The sequence below is a fragment of the Aquarana catesbeiana genome, linkage group LG01, assembly GCF_042186555.1.
Source record: "Aquarana catesbeiana isolate 2022-GZ linkage group LG01, ASM4218655v1, whole genome shotgun sequence".
NCBI lineage: Eukaryota > Metazoa > Chordata > Amphibia > Anura > Ranidae > Aquarana > Aquarana catesbeiana.
The window spans coordinates 918,861,188-918,878,474 of record NC_133324.1 but is presented as its reverse complement, the minus strand read 5'-3'; the positions used below and the strand labels follow the sequence as shown (position 1 = coordinate 918,878,474).

The 17,287-nt window shown below is 44.2% G+C and overlaps 1 protein-coding gene across 1 annotated transcript; it reads right to left on the bottom strand.

The window, feature by feature from the left end:
* Positions 1-554: 554 nt before the first annotated feature.
* Positions 555-12,630, bottom strand: LOC141120499 (uncharacterized). Its single transcript, XM_073611016.1, has 3 exons — positions 12,356-12,630; positions 7,271-7,423; positions 555-5,097 (listed from the first exon to the last, which is right to left on the bottom strand). The coding sequence occupies exons 1-3, from the start codon at positions 12,546-12,548 to the stop codon at positions 4,808-4,810; spliced, it is 636 nt and encodes a 211-aa protein (XP_073467117.1). The 5' UTR covers positions 12,549-12,630; the 3' UTR covers positions 555-4,807.
* Positions 12,631-17,287: the final 4,657 nt, after the last annotated feature.

The following is a 17,287-nucleotide window of genomic DNA, read 5'->3' as shown; positions in this document are numbered from 1 at the left end:
TGCAATCCCGAGTGTGGCTCGGGGCTACCGCTAACGTTGTGGGAACCAGTTTGGGGATGGCCCCTGTCTGTTCAAACATGACTGCGCACAAAGCAAGGTCCATAAAGATATGGATGAGCGAGTTTGGGGTGGAGAAAACTTGATTGGCCTGACCTCAACCCGATAGAACACCTTTGGAATGAATTAGAGCAGAGACTGCGAGCCAGGCCTTCTCATCCAACATCACCGCCTAAGCTCACAAATGCCCTTCTGGAAGAATGGTCAAACATTCCCATAGACACACTCCTAAACCTTGTGGACAGCCTTCCCAGAAGAGTTGAAGCTGTTATAGCTGCAAAGGGTGGGCCTACTCAATATTGAACCCTACGGACTAAGACTGGGAAAGTCTTAGTTCATGTGCGTGTATAAAGGCAGGCGTCCTTTGACAATATAGTGAATATACTGTACATTATATAATCACTATTGTAATACTCATTCTCCCCTGGGAAGCCAGGCTCTCTCTCACACTCAGATACATCATCTGTTCAACCTTGTAAAATATTAATGTACACTCATTTCCTCAGAATTATTTATTTTGATTGCGAACATAAAAATGTAAAAATGGCTAAGTGCAATGTAATGATATTACGGACAACATAACACTGAAATTGCAGAAGGAACAGTAATCAATTTACCAGAATGCAAAATCTCCTGTATGTGAGGTTTAGCAGTCATAAGGCCAGTAGTTACAGTTTAGTGCCTGTAGGATATGTTCACATAAAATATCACATAAATATAACACTGTAAATAAAAAAAAAAACACACACATAGTACACCAGTGTAAGAAGTGCAAGTTAAAAGGTCAACAGCCAAGTGGATCCCCTTCATTTTGGATGAGCACAAGTAGACAATAGTCAGCCGACTTCCTCCATTACTCAGACATGACGGTGACATTTCCTAGCAGAGGTCTGTGTCCCCCACCCCCGTCACATAATGAAGGGGGGTCACTCTCACAGCTGGACTCCCAAATGATCTGCTTATATGGCACAATGGAGAATCCACTGGGGTGAGCGACACCCTTATTTCGCTTTGTAATGGCTGAGACATGGGAATCTCTCAACACTGGAAGTCCCCGAGAAACATATAAAGACGGCGATTGACAGAGCTTGCCTGAAACAGTTTAAAATGTAATCGTCTTTGGGTGGTGGTGACGTAAAAACCATGTTTGTCATCAGCAAATCAAAAAGAAATCATAATAAATAATAATAATAATAATAATAATAGGGCTGAAACAACTAATCGATAACTAAATCGATTATGAAAAGAGTTGCCAACTATTTTAATAATCAATTAATCGGCCAGCCGTTTAGTTGGCCTGCATACAGAATGCATTATTTATTTACATATCAGGAAATACAGTGCAGCACACGTACTTAGTACACCATCCATACATGTCAGTAAGTGCCTGAGAACTTGTGAATGTGAGAGGAGCAATGCCTCATGGGACATGTAGTCCTGGGCAGGAAGTGAGTGGGTCAAAAGGCAGAAGTTTTTTTACCTTGCTATAGGGGCACGCTATACTATAATTTGCAGCTTGCTATTGGGGGACTCTGAAGGCAGGAGGAGCCACAATCATTGGTGGGGGACCCCAGAAGAGAAGAATCAGGGCTGCTCTGTGCAAAACCATTACACAGAGCAGGTAAGTATAACATGTTTGTTGTTTAAAAAAAAAAAAAAAATGACTTTAAAGACTGTGTGCAGGGAAGATCAGCATCTGAACCCAGAGAAGGTGGAGGCTGATACACTGGAGGTAATAGAAGGCATTACAATTACATTTAAAAGTAAACTTTTACATGGAGGCAAGCCACATTACGCGGGAGCAGGGCACATTTCAAGGAGGCAGGGAACATTACAGGGGGTAGGGCACATTTCAAGGAGGCAGGGCATATTACATGCGGGCAGGACACATTACAAGGAGGCAGGGAACCTTACAGGGGGCAGGGCACATTATGTGGGAGCAGGGCACACGCGGAAGAGGATCCGATCGCCTCCGCCGCTAACGACGGCTCCGGTAAGCGGCGGATTGCACCGGATCGTGGCGGGAGGGGGCCCTCTCCCGCCGCCGATAAAAGTGATCTTGCGGCGAATCCGCTGCAGAGACCACTTTTATCTGAAAGCGGACCACCCGCTGAAGAAGAGGATACCGGGGTTATGGTAGCTAGCTACTGCAATAACATTGACACCCTCCTTCAAAGTGCCGACGTATAATGACGGTGGGCGGTCCGTAAGTGGTTAAACAAGCTGCTAGCAGTCTTTAGCACTATTTGAATATTGTTAAAAGCTTGCTAGCAGCTTGTTTAAAGAGACAAGGGATCTAAATAAAAAATGTGATCTCTGAGTCTATTTACCAGATTCAACCTCCAATATTATATACAGTATATCTCTCCTGTAATAGTATATACAGTATATCTCTCCTGTAATAGTATATACAGTATCTCTTCTGTCTGTTATTCTCAGAGTGGATTAGAGATTTTCCTCCCTATCCATATAGTTGGTTATTTATATTTACCACTGCATAGAGATATTTAAGAATATATTTATTTTAAACTTTACATATTAAAATTATACACCACACTTTTAAGGTTATTATCCGATTAATCGAAAGAATAATCGGCCAACTAATAGATTATGAAAATAATCGTTAGTTACAGCCCTAAATAATAATAATCCACATATTTAGCAGACACCCTCCACAGCACATCATTACCACTTCTGTATATTGCTCTGATCTACAGCCCCTGCAAAGATCCTAAACAAATACCAATACTTTTATATTGTTGTTAGACATGTCCTGCCTCTCACCAGTCCCTTCCCTGTAATGTGACCATTCTTTGGTTGGAAGCATTGGGTCTTAACCCCTTGAGTCCTGACTGGAGTTTAAAAATGGCACAGGGTAGGCAGGTATTCATCCCAGTGCCATTTTGTTGGGTCCCTGCCAGCTTGTAGGCTGCAACTGCCGGCTATCAGTGATGTCACCAACAGTGACATCAGCGCACTTCCTCATATGGGGGCTTGGCCAGGACCTGTAGCAGCAGACCACTCCTATATATGGTTGATTGCAGCCAGCCACAGATCACACTAAGAAGTTAGCTGTTGCAAATCAGGTCTGCATTGACCAGATCCAGAGCTCCCATAAAAAAATAAAAAAAAATAATAATAAAAAAAATTATATAGATATAATACATAAAGAAATCCCTTCACAGAGCTATCCTCTCTACAATAATGTATCTTAGCCACTTGACCTCAGGAATATTTACCCACCCCCCCCCACCTTCATGACCAGTCCACTTTTTGCGATATGGCACACAATTGCGCGGTCATGCGATGTTTAATTTTTTAACATGTTTCTCCCCACAAATAGAGCTTTCTTTTGGTGGTATTTGATCACCTCTGCGGTTTAAATTTATTGCGCTATAAACAAAAAAAAGATTAATTTTTTTTACTCTCTGCTATAAAACATATCCAATAAAAAAAAAAAAAAAAAAAAAAAAGAAAATGTCTTCATAAAATTTAGGCAGATATGTATTCTGCTATGTTTTTGTTAAAAAAGAATCCCAATAAGCGTATATTGTTTGGTTTGTGCAAAAAGTATAGGGTCTACAAACCATGGGATATATAGTGGCATTTTTTTTAATAGTAATGGCGATGGTGATGAGTGACTTATAGCAGGACTGCGATATTGCGGTGGACAATCTGAAACTGACACTTTTTGGGAACCAGTGACACTAATACAGTGAACAGTTCTAAAAATATACACTACCACTGTACTAATGACACTGGCTGGGAAGGGGTTAAACATCTAGGGCAATCAAAGGGTTAAATGTGTGCCTAACCAGTGTTTGTGTGTACTGTGTGGAGCTTTCACTAAGGGCTGTGCAGGATTTTATTCAAATCAGGGAAACAAAGTCCAGCACATCCCCACTGACAGGACGGAGCTCGGCCTCGTTTACATAGACAGAGCTCTGTCCAGTCTGTCTCCTCGCTGATCAGTGGGTGGCGGTGCTCATCCATTGGCCAGTACCTTCTGATCAGCTTCTGCTGAGAGATAGATAGATAGATAGATAGATAGATAGATAGATAGATAGATAGATAGATAGATAGATAGATATCTGCATTGAGTGGCCGCCCTGTAGCAGTAGAGCTACAAGGGGCCGGTCTGTAACTGGATAATTGCAACACAAGCCATATTGGAAGTAAATTTTATTAAAAGTTACCTTTCCCTTTCAATCTGCAGCCCTCTAATTTTCTGTAAAATGCAATATGGAGGTGTTCTGTACACAGTTGGTGTGTACAGAAAAAATGTCAAATCCTGCTTGTGCGATTGGCTCACAGAATTTCCCAGAAGTCTGCACTAAGATGCATGTCAGATTTTGGGCATCCCCTGCATACTCTTATTCACAATCAGAATCCCAAAAATATGAAGAAAAACAAACAGGTAGGAATGTTACAAAGGTTGTTGAATTCCCTGCAATGTACATAGATCAACCAGAGAGGATTGTTCTTTGCACAACAAAAGTGGAGTTCTTCCTTAAGCTAGCGGACAGGAAAATTACCGATAAATGATGGTACTGAAGAGTGCCTGTTATAAAGTGCGCAGGATCTTTGTATTTGATTTGCTCATAAAAGGTTTCCTTCGATGTAAATATTTGGCCCTACGCTAGATTGCACAGTATAAGTCAGCCATCAGCCGAGCAGCTGCAAATCCTGGACAGCTTCCATGTCCCCCACTCGGGGACCTTGGGCTGCCCATGTAGCATGGTCCTACGTATTACCCATACTCCCCTGGGGTATCCAGGCTCTCACAGTCCTGCAGAAGGGGAGTGGTAATGTCAGTGCCTGAGACCAGATTTTCCGTGCCATAGCCTCTTCGGTACTTCCTTGCACAACAATTGAGAAGAGTTGCACAGACAGCAGCCAGGAAGGTAGAGATGGCAAAGTAGAAACTTTCTCCCATTTTTACGTAGTTTGCTGGGGGCTTCATGACCTGGAAGCGGACTTCATCATGGAGCAACACATAAAGGTAGGAGCAGAGAACCACAGAGGCTGCCGATGAAACAACTGCAAAACAAGGAAAAAAACACTGAATTGTCACAAGATGGATTATGTATTCGGGGGGCTACAAAATACTATTCTACCATGGTCCTTTGTTAGGGGTATGGTGTGCAAAAATACATGATAGCAGCGCAGCTATTGGCTCCTGCTGCTGTCAATCAAATCCAATGATGCGGGCACCGGGGGAAGGCGGGGCCGAGTCCGGAATGCATGTCTATGGACGCAAAGCACGCCCGCAAGGTAACCCCCCTCGGGAGCACGCCCGCAAGGTAACCCCCTGGGAGAGCGCTTCTCCTAGGGGGGTTATCTGATAAGAGAGGAGGAGCCGCAAGAGCAGCCGAGGGATCCCAGAAGTCAGTGTTCGGGGCCACTCTGTGCAAAACAAACTGCACAGTGGAGGTAAGTATGATATGTTAGTTATTTAAAAAATAAAAATGTGAACCTTTACAATCACTTTAAAAGTGGTTGTAAACCATATCACTTTTACATACAGGTAAGCCTATAGTAAGGCTTACCTGTAGGCACTGGAAATATCTCCTAAACCTGCACGGTGTAGAAAATATTTACCATATACGCTTGCGCTGATGTCATCGGCGCATGCGCACTGAAGTAAGGGCATTTTCTAAAGGGCCTGTGCCGTGATCATCGGCTCCCGCACGCATGCGCGGGAGTGACATCATGTGACTCCGGCCAGTCATAGAGCCGGAGTCCATGGCCCTGGAAGGAAGAGGGATGAAGATGGATGGGGCCACCAGTGGGGACATTGTGGGCTTCGTTTGCAGGTAAGTGGCACATAATGGATACTGGCCCAATATACTTTTACTTTGCAGGGAACAAAAGAGGAAGTAAAACCCATCAGGATTTACTTCCTCTTTAACATATTTTTTTTTATACACCATCTGTTATGGTGCCATTCAAATACATCTATTTAGGCCACTTTATTGGTGAATTGGTCACTTAAAAAAAAAAACGGTACAGCACAAATGGTGTTGCCAACTATTTGGACAGAGCTTGTTCAGGTCCACATGCCTAATACAGAATGTAAAAACCGGGTTCCTCAAAAAGCGGGACTTTAAAACGGAATTCCACTGTGTTTTTATTTATTAAAAGTCAGTAGCTACAAAAAGTGTAGCTGCTGACTTGTAATAAACAGACACTCACCTGTCCCACGGTCCAGCAGTGGGGGGCGTCCGGAGCCTCGCTCCTCTCCCCCTCCTCTCCTCCTTCATAGCAACTGTGGGCACCCGCCCGTGACAGCTTTCGGCTTCACAGCCGGGCACGCACTGTGCATGCGCGAGTCGCGCTGCTCTCTGCTATTGGCCAGGCAATCTTCTGGGACCTGTGACGTGTCCCAGAAGATCGCTGGCAGGGAGGGGCCGCCTAGGAGGGAGAGGAGGAGTCACCTAAGCGGCTGTGAAGAGGAAGAAGTGGAACAGGAAGTCCCACTAAAAAGAAGGCACCCCCCCCCCCAAAAAAAAAAAATATTACATGTAAGGGGGCGAGGAGTGCTTAAAGCGAAAGATCCACTTTTGGGTGGAACTCCGCTTTAAAGGACCGTGAACACTCCGGAAAATTATAGATAGATAGATAGATAGATAGATAGATAGATAGATAGATAGATAGATAGATAGATAGATAGATATTACACAACTATTTATTGCACAGAGTATAGGACATAATTACATGAAACCAAATCACATGATTTGAGGAAGCAGTCTGAGGACAGGCAGCTAGAAAAGGACCAAGTCCACTGTCGAGAAGAGATAAGGGAAATCTGCATTTTCTCTGTCTTCTCGACAGTGGACTTGGTCCTTTTCCAGCTGCCTGTCCTCAGACTGCTTCCTCAAATCATGTGATTTGGTTTCATGTAATTATGTCCTATACTCTGTGCAATAAATAGTTGTGTAATTATATATATATATATATATATATATATATATATATATATATATATATATATATATATATATATATATATATATATATATATATATATATATATATCTCTCTATCTCGTGTGTAGGCGGCATAACACAGACATGGTTATATACTGCTTAGAGCTTTGGACTTTCCATCACTTCCTGCCCCTCTCACTGGACAAGAATATTCCAATCAGGGACAATAAAAACCTGACAGAGTTTCTCCCCCTTCTCCAAACTGTCCAGAAATAAAAAATTACCTGTAATGAAGTGCAGGATTGTGGAGATATGGATCCGAACCCTCACAAAGTCCAGCATGAAGGCGAAGGATCCGAAGAGGATATTGACGTAGCAGCAAAGCGCCATCAGTGCCAGGATATAAAGTCCGGTTTTATGGAGCAGTTGGTGTGTACCTGAGCAACAGCAAAGAGAACCAGTCAGTCATCTCAACATGACCCACATCACTGTACCCCGAAGGGGCTACTAAACCCTTGTAGGAGAGCTGCAGACCAAACACCACAACCCCCGATGAGTCCATAGAACTCCTCATGTAAACCTCTGCACTGTGATGTCATCATCACCGGAGAGTCCCGGGACACCAAACCTTCACATGGGAGCCAGTTTTTACCACACTTTGAAAAGTGATCCACAATGGGCTGTTTTTCAGGAGGACAGCAGAGCAGTGGCTTCCAGGCATTCAGGATGTTAACCACTTCATAAATCAGACACTTTTCCCCCCTTCCTGCCCAGGCCGATTTTCAACTTTCAGCGTTGTCGCACTTTGAATGAAAATTGCGCGGTCATGCTTCACTGTACCCATAGGACATTTATCACACAAATAAAGCTTTCTATTGATGGTATTTAATCACCTCTGCGGTTTTTAGTTCTTGCAAAAAAAAAAAAAAAAGGATGGAAAATTTTTGAAGAAAAATGTGTTTTACCGCTAATGTGGCCCAATTTGAAAGGGCTCTAAAATCCCCTTTCTTCCTCATTCTGATGCTTGGTTTAGGGCTGAAACAACTAATCGATTAATCGACAACTAATCGATTATGAAATTAATCGATTACTATTTTCATAATCGATTAATCGGCCAGTAAAATAGTGGGGTTAAAAAAATAAAATGAGCCCTTTATAGTACAAAAAGAGCAAATCGCTACTGTAAATATTACTTTCACCGTTCTACAGTAAAAAAAAAATGAACCCCTTACAGTTGCGATTATTTGCTTTTTTTGTACTATAAAGGGCTCATTTTAGTTTCTTTTAACCCCATTATGTTACTAAACGTCTTAGACCTGGTTCACGTCTATGTGTTTTTTGGTACTTTTTGCAGAAACACACTACAGTTAATTTAACATGGTTTCCTATGGGACACGTTCACATCTATGCTTTTTTTCAGCCGCTGCGTATTTGGAAAGGGTCAAGGACTTTTTTTTTTTCTTAATGCAAAATGGTGCTTTTTAGGTTCAATATACTTCAATGGAGAAGCTGCAGAAAAGCATGTAATGCGTTTTTGCAGCAATTTGTATTTTTTAATCTGCCCAACAACAAATTGGCCAAAAAACAGTATTTCTCTTCTAATAGTGTATACAGTATATCTCCTCTAATAGTGAATATACAGTATATCTCTTCTGTCTGTTATTCTCAGAGTGGATTCAATATTTTTCTCCCTAACCATATAGTTGGTTGTTTATATTTACCACTGCATAGAGATATTTAAGAATGAATTGCCTTTTTTTTTAAACTTTACATATTAACTAAATTATACACCACACTTTTTTTTTAAGGTTATTAACCGATTAATCGAAACAATAATCGGCCAACTAATCGATTATGAAAATAATCGTTAGTTGCAGCCCTAGCTTGGTTTGAACTTCAGCAAGTCGTCTTCACATCTAGATGCCTAAATGCATTAAGTTGCTGCCATGCGATAGGCTGATTAGCAATTTGTGTTACCAAGCAACTGAACAGGTGTACCTAATAAAGTGGCCGGTTAAAAGTGTATTTCCCTAATTAAATTGCTAATATTCATATGTGTGTTGTATTCCATTACTCAGAATTCCCATCCTTAAGGCCCCTTTCACACTGGGGCGGTTTGCAGGCGCTATTGCGCTAAAAACAGTGCCTGCAAACTGACCGGAAACAGCCGCTGCTGTGTCTCCAATGCGAAAGCCCCGAGGCCTTTCACACTGGAGCGGTGCGCTAGCAGGATGGTAAAAAAAAAAAGTCCTGCTAGCAGCATCTTTGGAGCGGTGTGTATACCGCTTCTGCCCATTGAAATCAATAGGGCAGCGCGGCTATACCGCCGGCAAAGCGCCTCTGTGGTGGTTTTTAACCCTTTCTCGGCCGCTAGCGGGGGTAAAACCGCCTTGCTAGCGGCCGAATATCACCGCTAAAATGACGGTAAAGCGCCGCTAATAATAATAATAATAATAATAGCGGCGCTTTACCGCCGACGCACCTCCTGCCCCAGTGTGAAAGGGGCCTTATAGATGAATCCCTATTTGGAAATCCTCTACTAGTTTAAACTTGTGTTCCTATATAATTCATTACTAGTAGTCTGCTAGACCGATACAAATAAACTTCCTCTGCGGACATGTACCTATAAGACTTACCTATAGGTAGTGTACATATCTCCTATACTGTGAAGGAGAAATTTAGTGTAGATGCTGCCGGATGACATCACTGGTGCATGCGCTCTGAAGGAACGGCCGCGGGTGCTAATCCTTCCGAGTCCTGTGCCGTGAAGGCCGGTTCCCGTGCGCATGCACGGAGTGACGTCATCGTGGCTCTGACAATCACCGAGCCGGAGCTCGCGAACCCAGAACCAAGACGGGTGTAAATGGGAAATTGTAAAAATAATAATGATAAAAAAAAAAAACACACACACCACACTGACACTGTGCACTCACCCCTCCCCCACAAAAAAGAAGGCATTGTAAAAAAATAAAAAACATAAAATGGTAAAAACCAAAAAAAAAAAACCTTATACAATGTCCACGCCTCATCAGTGCTGCATATTAATGCCACTGTCACACGACATAAAAAAACAAAAAAAAAAAAAACAACAATCGGCGAGTACTTGAAAAAAGTATCGGTACTCAGACTTAAAAAAGTGGTATCGGGACAACCCTAATTAGCGTGATTTTTAAACGCACGTTTTGCAGAAATTGTCACCCCAAAATCACACCGTATGACGGCACCCAAACACACATCTCGCTGCGATCACAGATCACATAATGTGAATGCGGTCTCAGGATTTAAAGAGGAAGTAAACCCCGACGGGTTTTACTTCCTCTTTATTTCCCTGCAAAGTAGAGCTGCACGATTCTGGCCAAAATGAGAATAACGATTTTTTGGCTTAGAATAAAAAGATCACGATTCTCGCGGCGTAAAATCTTTCACATTATTAAAAAAAAAAAAAAATGGGCTAACTTTAGTGGTTAGTTTTTTTTTTAAATCATTGCATTTGAAAGACCGCTGCGCAAATACAGTGTGACATAAAATATTGCAACAACCACCATTTTATTCTCTAGGGCAGTGATGGCGAACCTTGGCACCCCAGATGTTTTGGAACTACATTTCCCATGATACTCATGCACTCTACTGTGTAGTGGAGCATCATGGGAAATGTAGTTCCAAAACATCTGGAGTGCCAAGGTTCACCATCACTGCCCTAGGGCGTCTACTAAAAAAATATATATAATGTTTGGGGGTTCGAAGTAAAAAAAAAAAAAAAAAAAAAAAAAAAAAAGATTTTAACTTGAAACCAACAAATGTCAGAAAAAGGTTTAGTGTTTAACCACGCGGCTCTCCTGACAAGGGGGGTCTGTGCTGATTGTTTATCAGCGCAGCCCCCCCTCAGATCACCCCACTGGACCACCAGGGATCGCCACTAGGACCACCAGGGAAGGGGCAACATGTGGATGGCCAGGTATGTACCCCATGGCTATCCACATGTGTCCAATCTGTGCCAATCAGTGCCCAGAAATGGGCACTGATTGGCACCAACATATTTCAGGTCTGCCCAGCAATGCCACCAATCAGTTTATTCAGTACCACAAATCAGTGTCATCAGTGCCACCTGTCAGTGCCCACCTATCAGTGCCACCCATAAGTACCAATCAATGCCACCTACGAGTGCCCATCAGTGCTGCCTCATTGGTGCCCGTCAGTGCCACATACCAGTGTCCATCAGTGCCGCCTATCTGTGACCATCAGTGCCGCCTATCTGTGACCATCAGTGCCGCCTATCTGTGACCATCAATGCCGCTGTATCAGTGCCCGTCATTGAAGAAGAAAACATACTTATTTACAAAAAATTTTAACAGAAACAAAGAAAAACTTGTTTTTTTTCTAAATTTTTGGTCTTTTTTTATTTGTTGCGCAAAAAATAAAAACTGCAGAGGTGATCAAATACCACCAAAAGAAATCTCTATTTGTGGGAACAAAATGATAAAAAATTTGTTTGGGTACAGTGTTGTATGACCGCGCAATTGTCATTCAAATTGCAACAGCGCTGAAAATTGGCCTGGGCAGGAAGGTGTATAAGTGCCTGGTATTGAAGTGGTTAAACTTTTTTCACTTACACACAAAGTCTATTCCATTGACAAATTGTTACAATGTTTATACTTAAGTTCCACTGATAAAGAATGTTGTGATTCTTGGCAGACTGCCCGGTTTTTCCTCTTCCTTTCTTTTGATGGCTGTGGCTTCAGAAGAGCAGAGAGAATTCTTGGCATAGAAAGAATTGTGAAACACTTTAGTAAAGATGGCGATCGCGATTCTCGACGATTAATTGTGCAGCTCTACTGCAAAGGTAAAGCATAATGACGTGTCACGTAAACCTGAAAACCGAAGCCTGCGACGTCACCGCTGTCCCCTCTTCCACGAAGCGTGCAGCTTCCTTCCGGGGCATCGCGGCTCTGGTGCTGTGATTGGCCGCAGCCGCGATCACGTCGCTCTTGCGCATGCGCACGGGAGCCGCCGGTCACGGCACGATCTCCTGTAGAAAACGGCACGCTCGCCCTTTCTAAAGGAGTCTAATGTGCGCTGTAGACATCGGCGATCGACCTTTTTGTAAATATCTCCTAAACCGTGGAGGTTCGGAAAATATTTCTTGCACCTACAGGTAAATCTTAATCTAGTCTTACTTGTAGGTAAAAGTAGTTCTAACAGGTTGACAACCACTTTAAAAGGGGACATTTTTTTTTCCTTGACGTGACGGGAAGCTGCATTTATATATATTTCACATCTAAACAAAAATCCCCATTGAACTGCATGTAATATAAAGGAGCCCCCATAGAGGACAGTCCAGTGTGCGGTCCTCCCTCCCTCCCTCCTCTCACCAGTCTCGGTGAAGTTGAAGCCATGGTGGAGGATGTAGGACGCTCCGTACACCAGCTGATCTCCGTCCACACTCAGCAGCAGCCAGCCCGGGTCGGACAGGGCGAGGCTGGCACAGAGCACGGCCAGGGCCTGGAGGAGGGCGGCCATCTCACAGCGGGCACCCCGCTCCCTCTCCACCACCCTCCGCTCCATCTTCAACTAGAGCTCCATCCTCCCTTCACCGGGCACGGCACGCCTACTGGGAGGAGCTACACATGGAGACGGGCGGAAGTGGTCGAGGCTGATACCGGAAAAGGAAGCCGGAATTACCTGCGCATGTGCAGTGTGCCTTATCAAGGCGAAGTTATCGCCAGTGTTTCGTGGGATTAGGCGACCCGTCGGAATTTGGAACGGAAGTGACGTTCCGTCGCCGCCATCTTGCTACACCCCGCACTGCTCCACAGTAAGGATACAGCGAGAAGGCAGCAAGCGGACATCTTATTACACCCACCGGAGTCTTGCATTTCATAGTTATTTTTAACGGGGCTTAGACCTGTACTATCTGTGGCCGGCCAGCAGAGGCGCTGCAGCAGCTTAGGTGATATAGCGAAATAAAGGTCATTGTTTACATTCAATAATAAAGAGGAGTCATCGATTATCACAGATACCCCCTCCTCTCTCAACCATATCGATTATATAGTTGCAGTGTGACAGCATATAGATTCATCACATGTCCTGCCGGGTCCAGGACACTGAACCAAAGCCCATTCTTAAAATGCAGTCCATGGCAAGGAGGCCATTTATAGAATGCAGTTGGCAGCGTGGAGCCCATTCGTGTAATATGGCCCACAGTGTGGAGTGCATTCATGTAAGGGGGATGGCGGTGTGCAGTCCATTCAATAAATGTGGACTGTGGTGTGGTGCCCATTCATAAAATGCAGGCCAGGGTGTGGCATCCATTCATTAAAAGATAAAGGCACAATGTGGAGCTTATTTAGCAAATGCAGGCCACACTGCGGAGCCCATTCATAAAATGCAGGCCACACTGTGGAGCCCATTCATAAAATGCAGGCCATTGTGTGGAGTCCATTCATAAAATGCCAGCCACAGTGTGGAGCCCATTCATACATTACAGAACGCATTCATGAAATGTGGACAGTGGTGTGAACCCAATTCATTAAAAGGTGGATGGCGGTGTGCAGTCAATTTAATAAATGTGGACTGTGGTGTGGTGGCCATTCATAAAATGCAGGCCATCGTGTGGAGCTAGATCAGGTGGTGCAGGCCAGAGTGTGGAGTCCATTGATTAAAAGAAAAAATTACAATGTGGAGCTTGTTTATAAAATGCAGACCACAGTGTGGAGCCCATTCATAAAATGCTGACCATGGTGTGGAGTCCATTAAAAAAAAAAAGCCAGCCACAGTGTGGAGCCTTTTATTAACAGAAAAGGCCATGGTGTGGAGCCATTCATAAAATGCAAGCTGCAGTATGAAGTCTATTTATTAAAAGAAAAAGCTAACGTGTGGGGCCCATTCATAAAATGTGGACTGCAAGGTTTCAGTGTGAAGTCCATTCATAAATTCCAGGTTATGATATAGAGTTCATTCATAAATTACAGAATACATGCTGGAGCTCATTCATAAAATGCAGACCACATGGTGGAGCCCATTCATAAAGGGTAGGCTACAGTGTGGACGCCATTCATAAAATGCTGACCATGTTGTGGAGACGATTCATAAAACGCAAACCACAGTGTGGAGCTCAGCCATAAAATGCAGACTATTTTGTAAAGCCCATTTTAAAATGCAGGCCGCAGTTTGGATTCCATACATAAAATGCAGACCATGGTGTGGAACCCATTTGTAAAATGCAGACCATAGCGTGGAGTCCATTCACAAAATGCAGACTGCAATGTAGACAATTATAAAATGCAGGCTATGGTGTGGAGCACTGAACAAAAGAAAACACAGTTGTATAGCACAAACTATAAAGTAGGCAAAAATTAACCAAGCAATGTAAACAAATCAAATTTATTAATGAAAAAATAGTACGGAATAATCCAAATGAAAAAACAACAACAGATGGTGTGGAGCCTATTCTTAAAATGCAGGCAATGGTATGGAAGCCATTCATAGTTTGTTGTTGTGTGGAGTCCATTCATAAAATGTGAATCACAGTGTGGAGCCAATTCATAAAACAGAACACAGAGTGGAGTCCCTTCAATAAATGTGGACAGTGGTGTGCACCTCATTCATGGATGGCGGTGCAGAGTCCATTCAATAAATGTGGACAGTGGTGTGCACCTCATTCATGGATGGCGGTGCAGAGTCCATTCAATAAATATGGACTGTGGTGTGGTGACCATTCATAAAATGCAGGCCATAGTGTAGAGCTCATTCATAAAATGTGAACCAGGGTGTGTAGTCCATTCATTAAATGAAAAGGCCACAATATGGGGCTTTTTTTAGAAAATGCAGGTCATGGTGTGGAGCCCATTCATACAATGCTGACTATGGTATGGAGTCCATTCATAAAATGGCAGCCACAGTGTGGAGCCCATTCATTAAAACAAAAAGCTTTGGTATGGTGCCCATTCATAAAATGCAGGTTCCGGTATGAAGCCCATTCTAAAAACCATCCATAAAACGTGGACTGTGATGATCCTATTCATAAAGTGCAGGTTTCAGTGTGGAGTCCATTTATAAATTGCAGGTCATCACAATGTGAAGTCTATTCATAAACTATAGAATACATGGTCGAGTCCATTCATAAAATGCAGACTACACTGTGGAGGCAGTACATAAAATGCAGGCTACAGTGTGGACACCATTCATAGACTGCAGATCACAATGCATTATCCATTCATAAAATGCAGACCATGGTGTGCAGCTTATTCACAAAATGCAGGCTACGGTATGGAGCCTATTTTTAAAGTGCAGGCTGCTATGCAGAACCCATTCATGAAATTCAGGCCACGGTGTGGAGCCCATTTATAAAACATTGGCCCCTGTGTGGAGCACATTCATAAAATGTAAACCAAGATGAGGAGCCCGTTCATAAAATGCAGACAGTGTTGTGAATCCCATTCATAAAATGCAAGTCACAGTGTGGAGCCCATTCATAAAATGCAGACCATGGTGTGGAGTCCGTTCATAAAATGCAAGCAATCTTGTAGAGCAGTGGTTTTCAACTACTGCCTCCATCCTCTTGGGCCTCCAGCTTGCTGCAGGTCCCTTAACTTACTACAGTGTCTCCCAACTCATGTAATGACCCCAGCCTCCCATAATTGCCCACAGTGCCCCTTAACCCCCTTCCCCCACAGTGTCCCCTAAAAAAGTGATAAGCCCCCCACCACAGTGTCCCCCAGTGCCTCCCAACAATCTTTCCCTGTATCTCCAAGCCCCCACAGTGCCCTCCAATATTCAACGGTGTCCCTGAAAAACACCCAGCCCCCTCCAGAAACCTCATCCCCTACAGGGCCACCTTGTGTCCTTCAGAGTCCCCGAACCCCCATCCAGAACCACTGAGAGGACATTGAGAGGTTTGTGGCTCCGGATGTAAACAGCAGAGGCTGTGGCCAAAAAGATCGAGGTAACCAAGGCGCAGTTCCGGCATCTCCAGCACTGAATGTATGTATGTTCAGGGTCTATTGATGCTAGCTGGCGGAGGATCTATTGTTGCTGGAGGGGATCTATTTTTGTGGGGCGTGGGGGTCTATTGTTGCTGGGGGTGGGTCTTAGGTTGCTGGGGGTTAGTTGTTGTTGGGAGGGATTTAGTGATGCTGGCTGTTGAAATCTGTTGTTGCCGCTGGGAGTCTATTGTTTCTGGGGAGGGGGTATTTTGTTGCGGGTGATCCATTGTTGCTGGGGGGGTCTAGTGTTGCTGGCTGCTGGAGAGTCTATTGGTGCTGGCTGCAGGGAGATCTGTTATAGCTGCTGGGGATCTTTTGTTGCCGGGGGAGGGGGTCTTTTGTTGCGGGTGGTCCGTTGTTGCTGGGTGGTGGTGGGGGGACTATTGTTGCTGGATGGCTGGTATCTATTTTCCTGCTTTTCTTGTTATCGTTAACAAATTCCATTCTAATTAAAGTACTGTACCACAATTGTTACTTGGTTCTGTGTTTTCTAAAAGGGGCAGTAGTAACAGTAACAAGGAATGGTGCTTGGAGGTGGAGACAAGGAATGGTGCTTGGAGGTGGAGACAAGGAATGGTGCTTGGAGGTGGAGACAAGGAATGAGGAATGGTGCTTGGAGGTGGAGACAAGGAATGGTGCTCGGAGGTGGGAATGGGGTGGAGACAAGGAATAGTGCTCAGAAGTGGGTAGGGGGTGGAACCAAGGAACAGTGCTCTGATGTGGGAAGGGGGTGGAGACAAAGAACCGTGTTAGGAGGTGGGAAGGGGGTGTAGTCAAGGAATGGTGCTTGGAGGTGGGTAGGAAGGTGGAGACAAGGATTGGTGCTCGGAGGTGGTTAAGGGGTGGAGACATGGAATGGTGCTTGGAGGTGGGTAGGGGGTGGAGACAAGGAATGGTACTTGGCAGGGCCATCTTAATAGCATCATGGCCCCCTGGGCAAAGTAATGCACTGGGCCCCTACCATCCAGCGCCAATTTACGCACCTACTCTCAAGAATTACAGTATAAATAGTAGATAGGAGGTGGAGACAAGGATTTGTGCTCAGAGGTGATTAAGGGGTGGAGACAAGGAATGGTGCTCAGAGGTGGGTAGGGGATGGAACCAAGGAACAGTGCTCTGAGGTGGGAAGGGGACGAAGACACGGAACCGTGCTCGGAGGTGGGAAGGGGGTGGAGACAAGGAATGGTGCTCGGAGATGGGTAAGGGGTGGAGACAAGGAATGGTGCTTGGAGGTGGGTAGGAGGTGGAGACAAGGATTGGTGCTCGGAGGTGGTTAAGGGGTGGAGACAAGGAATGGTGCTTGGAGGTGGAAAGCGGGTG

What these genes read in the sequence shown, in the direction of transcription:
- LOC141120499 (XM_073611016.1), bottom strand. Translation starts at nt 12,548, where the DNA reads ATGGAGCGGAGGGTGGTGGAGAGGGAGCGGGGTGCCCGCTGTGAGATG. An exon ending in CTTCAACTTCACCGAGACTG is followed by an intron (nt 7,424 to 12,355) that starts GTGAGAGGAGGG and finishes GCTGTTGCTCAG; the next exon opens with GTACACACCAACTGCTCCAT. An exon ending in AATCCTGCACTTCATTACAG is followed by an intron (nt 5,098 to 7,270) that starts GTAATTTTTTAT and finishes CTTGTTTTGCAG; the next exon opens with TTGTTTCATCGGCAGCCTCT.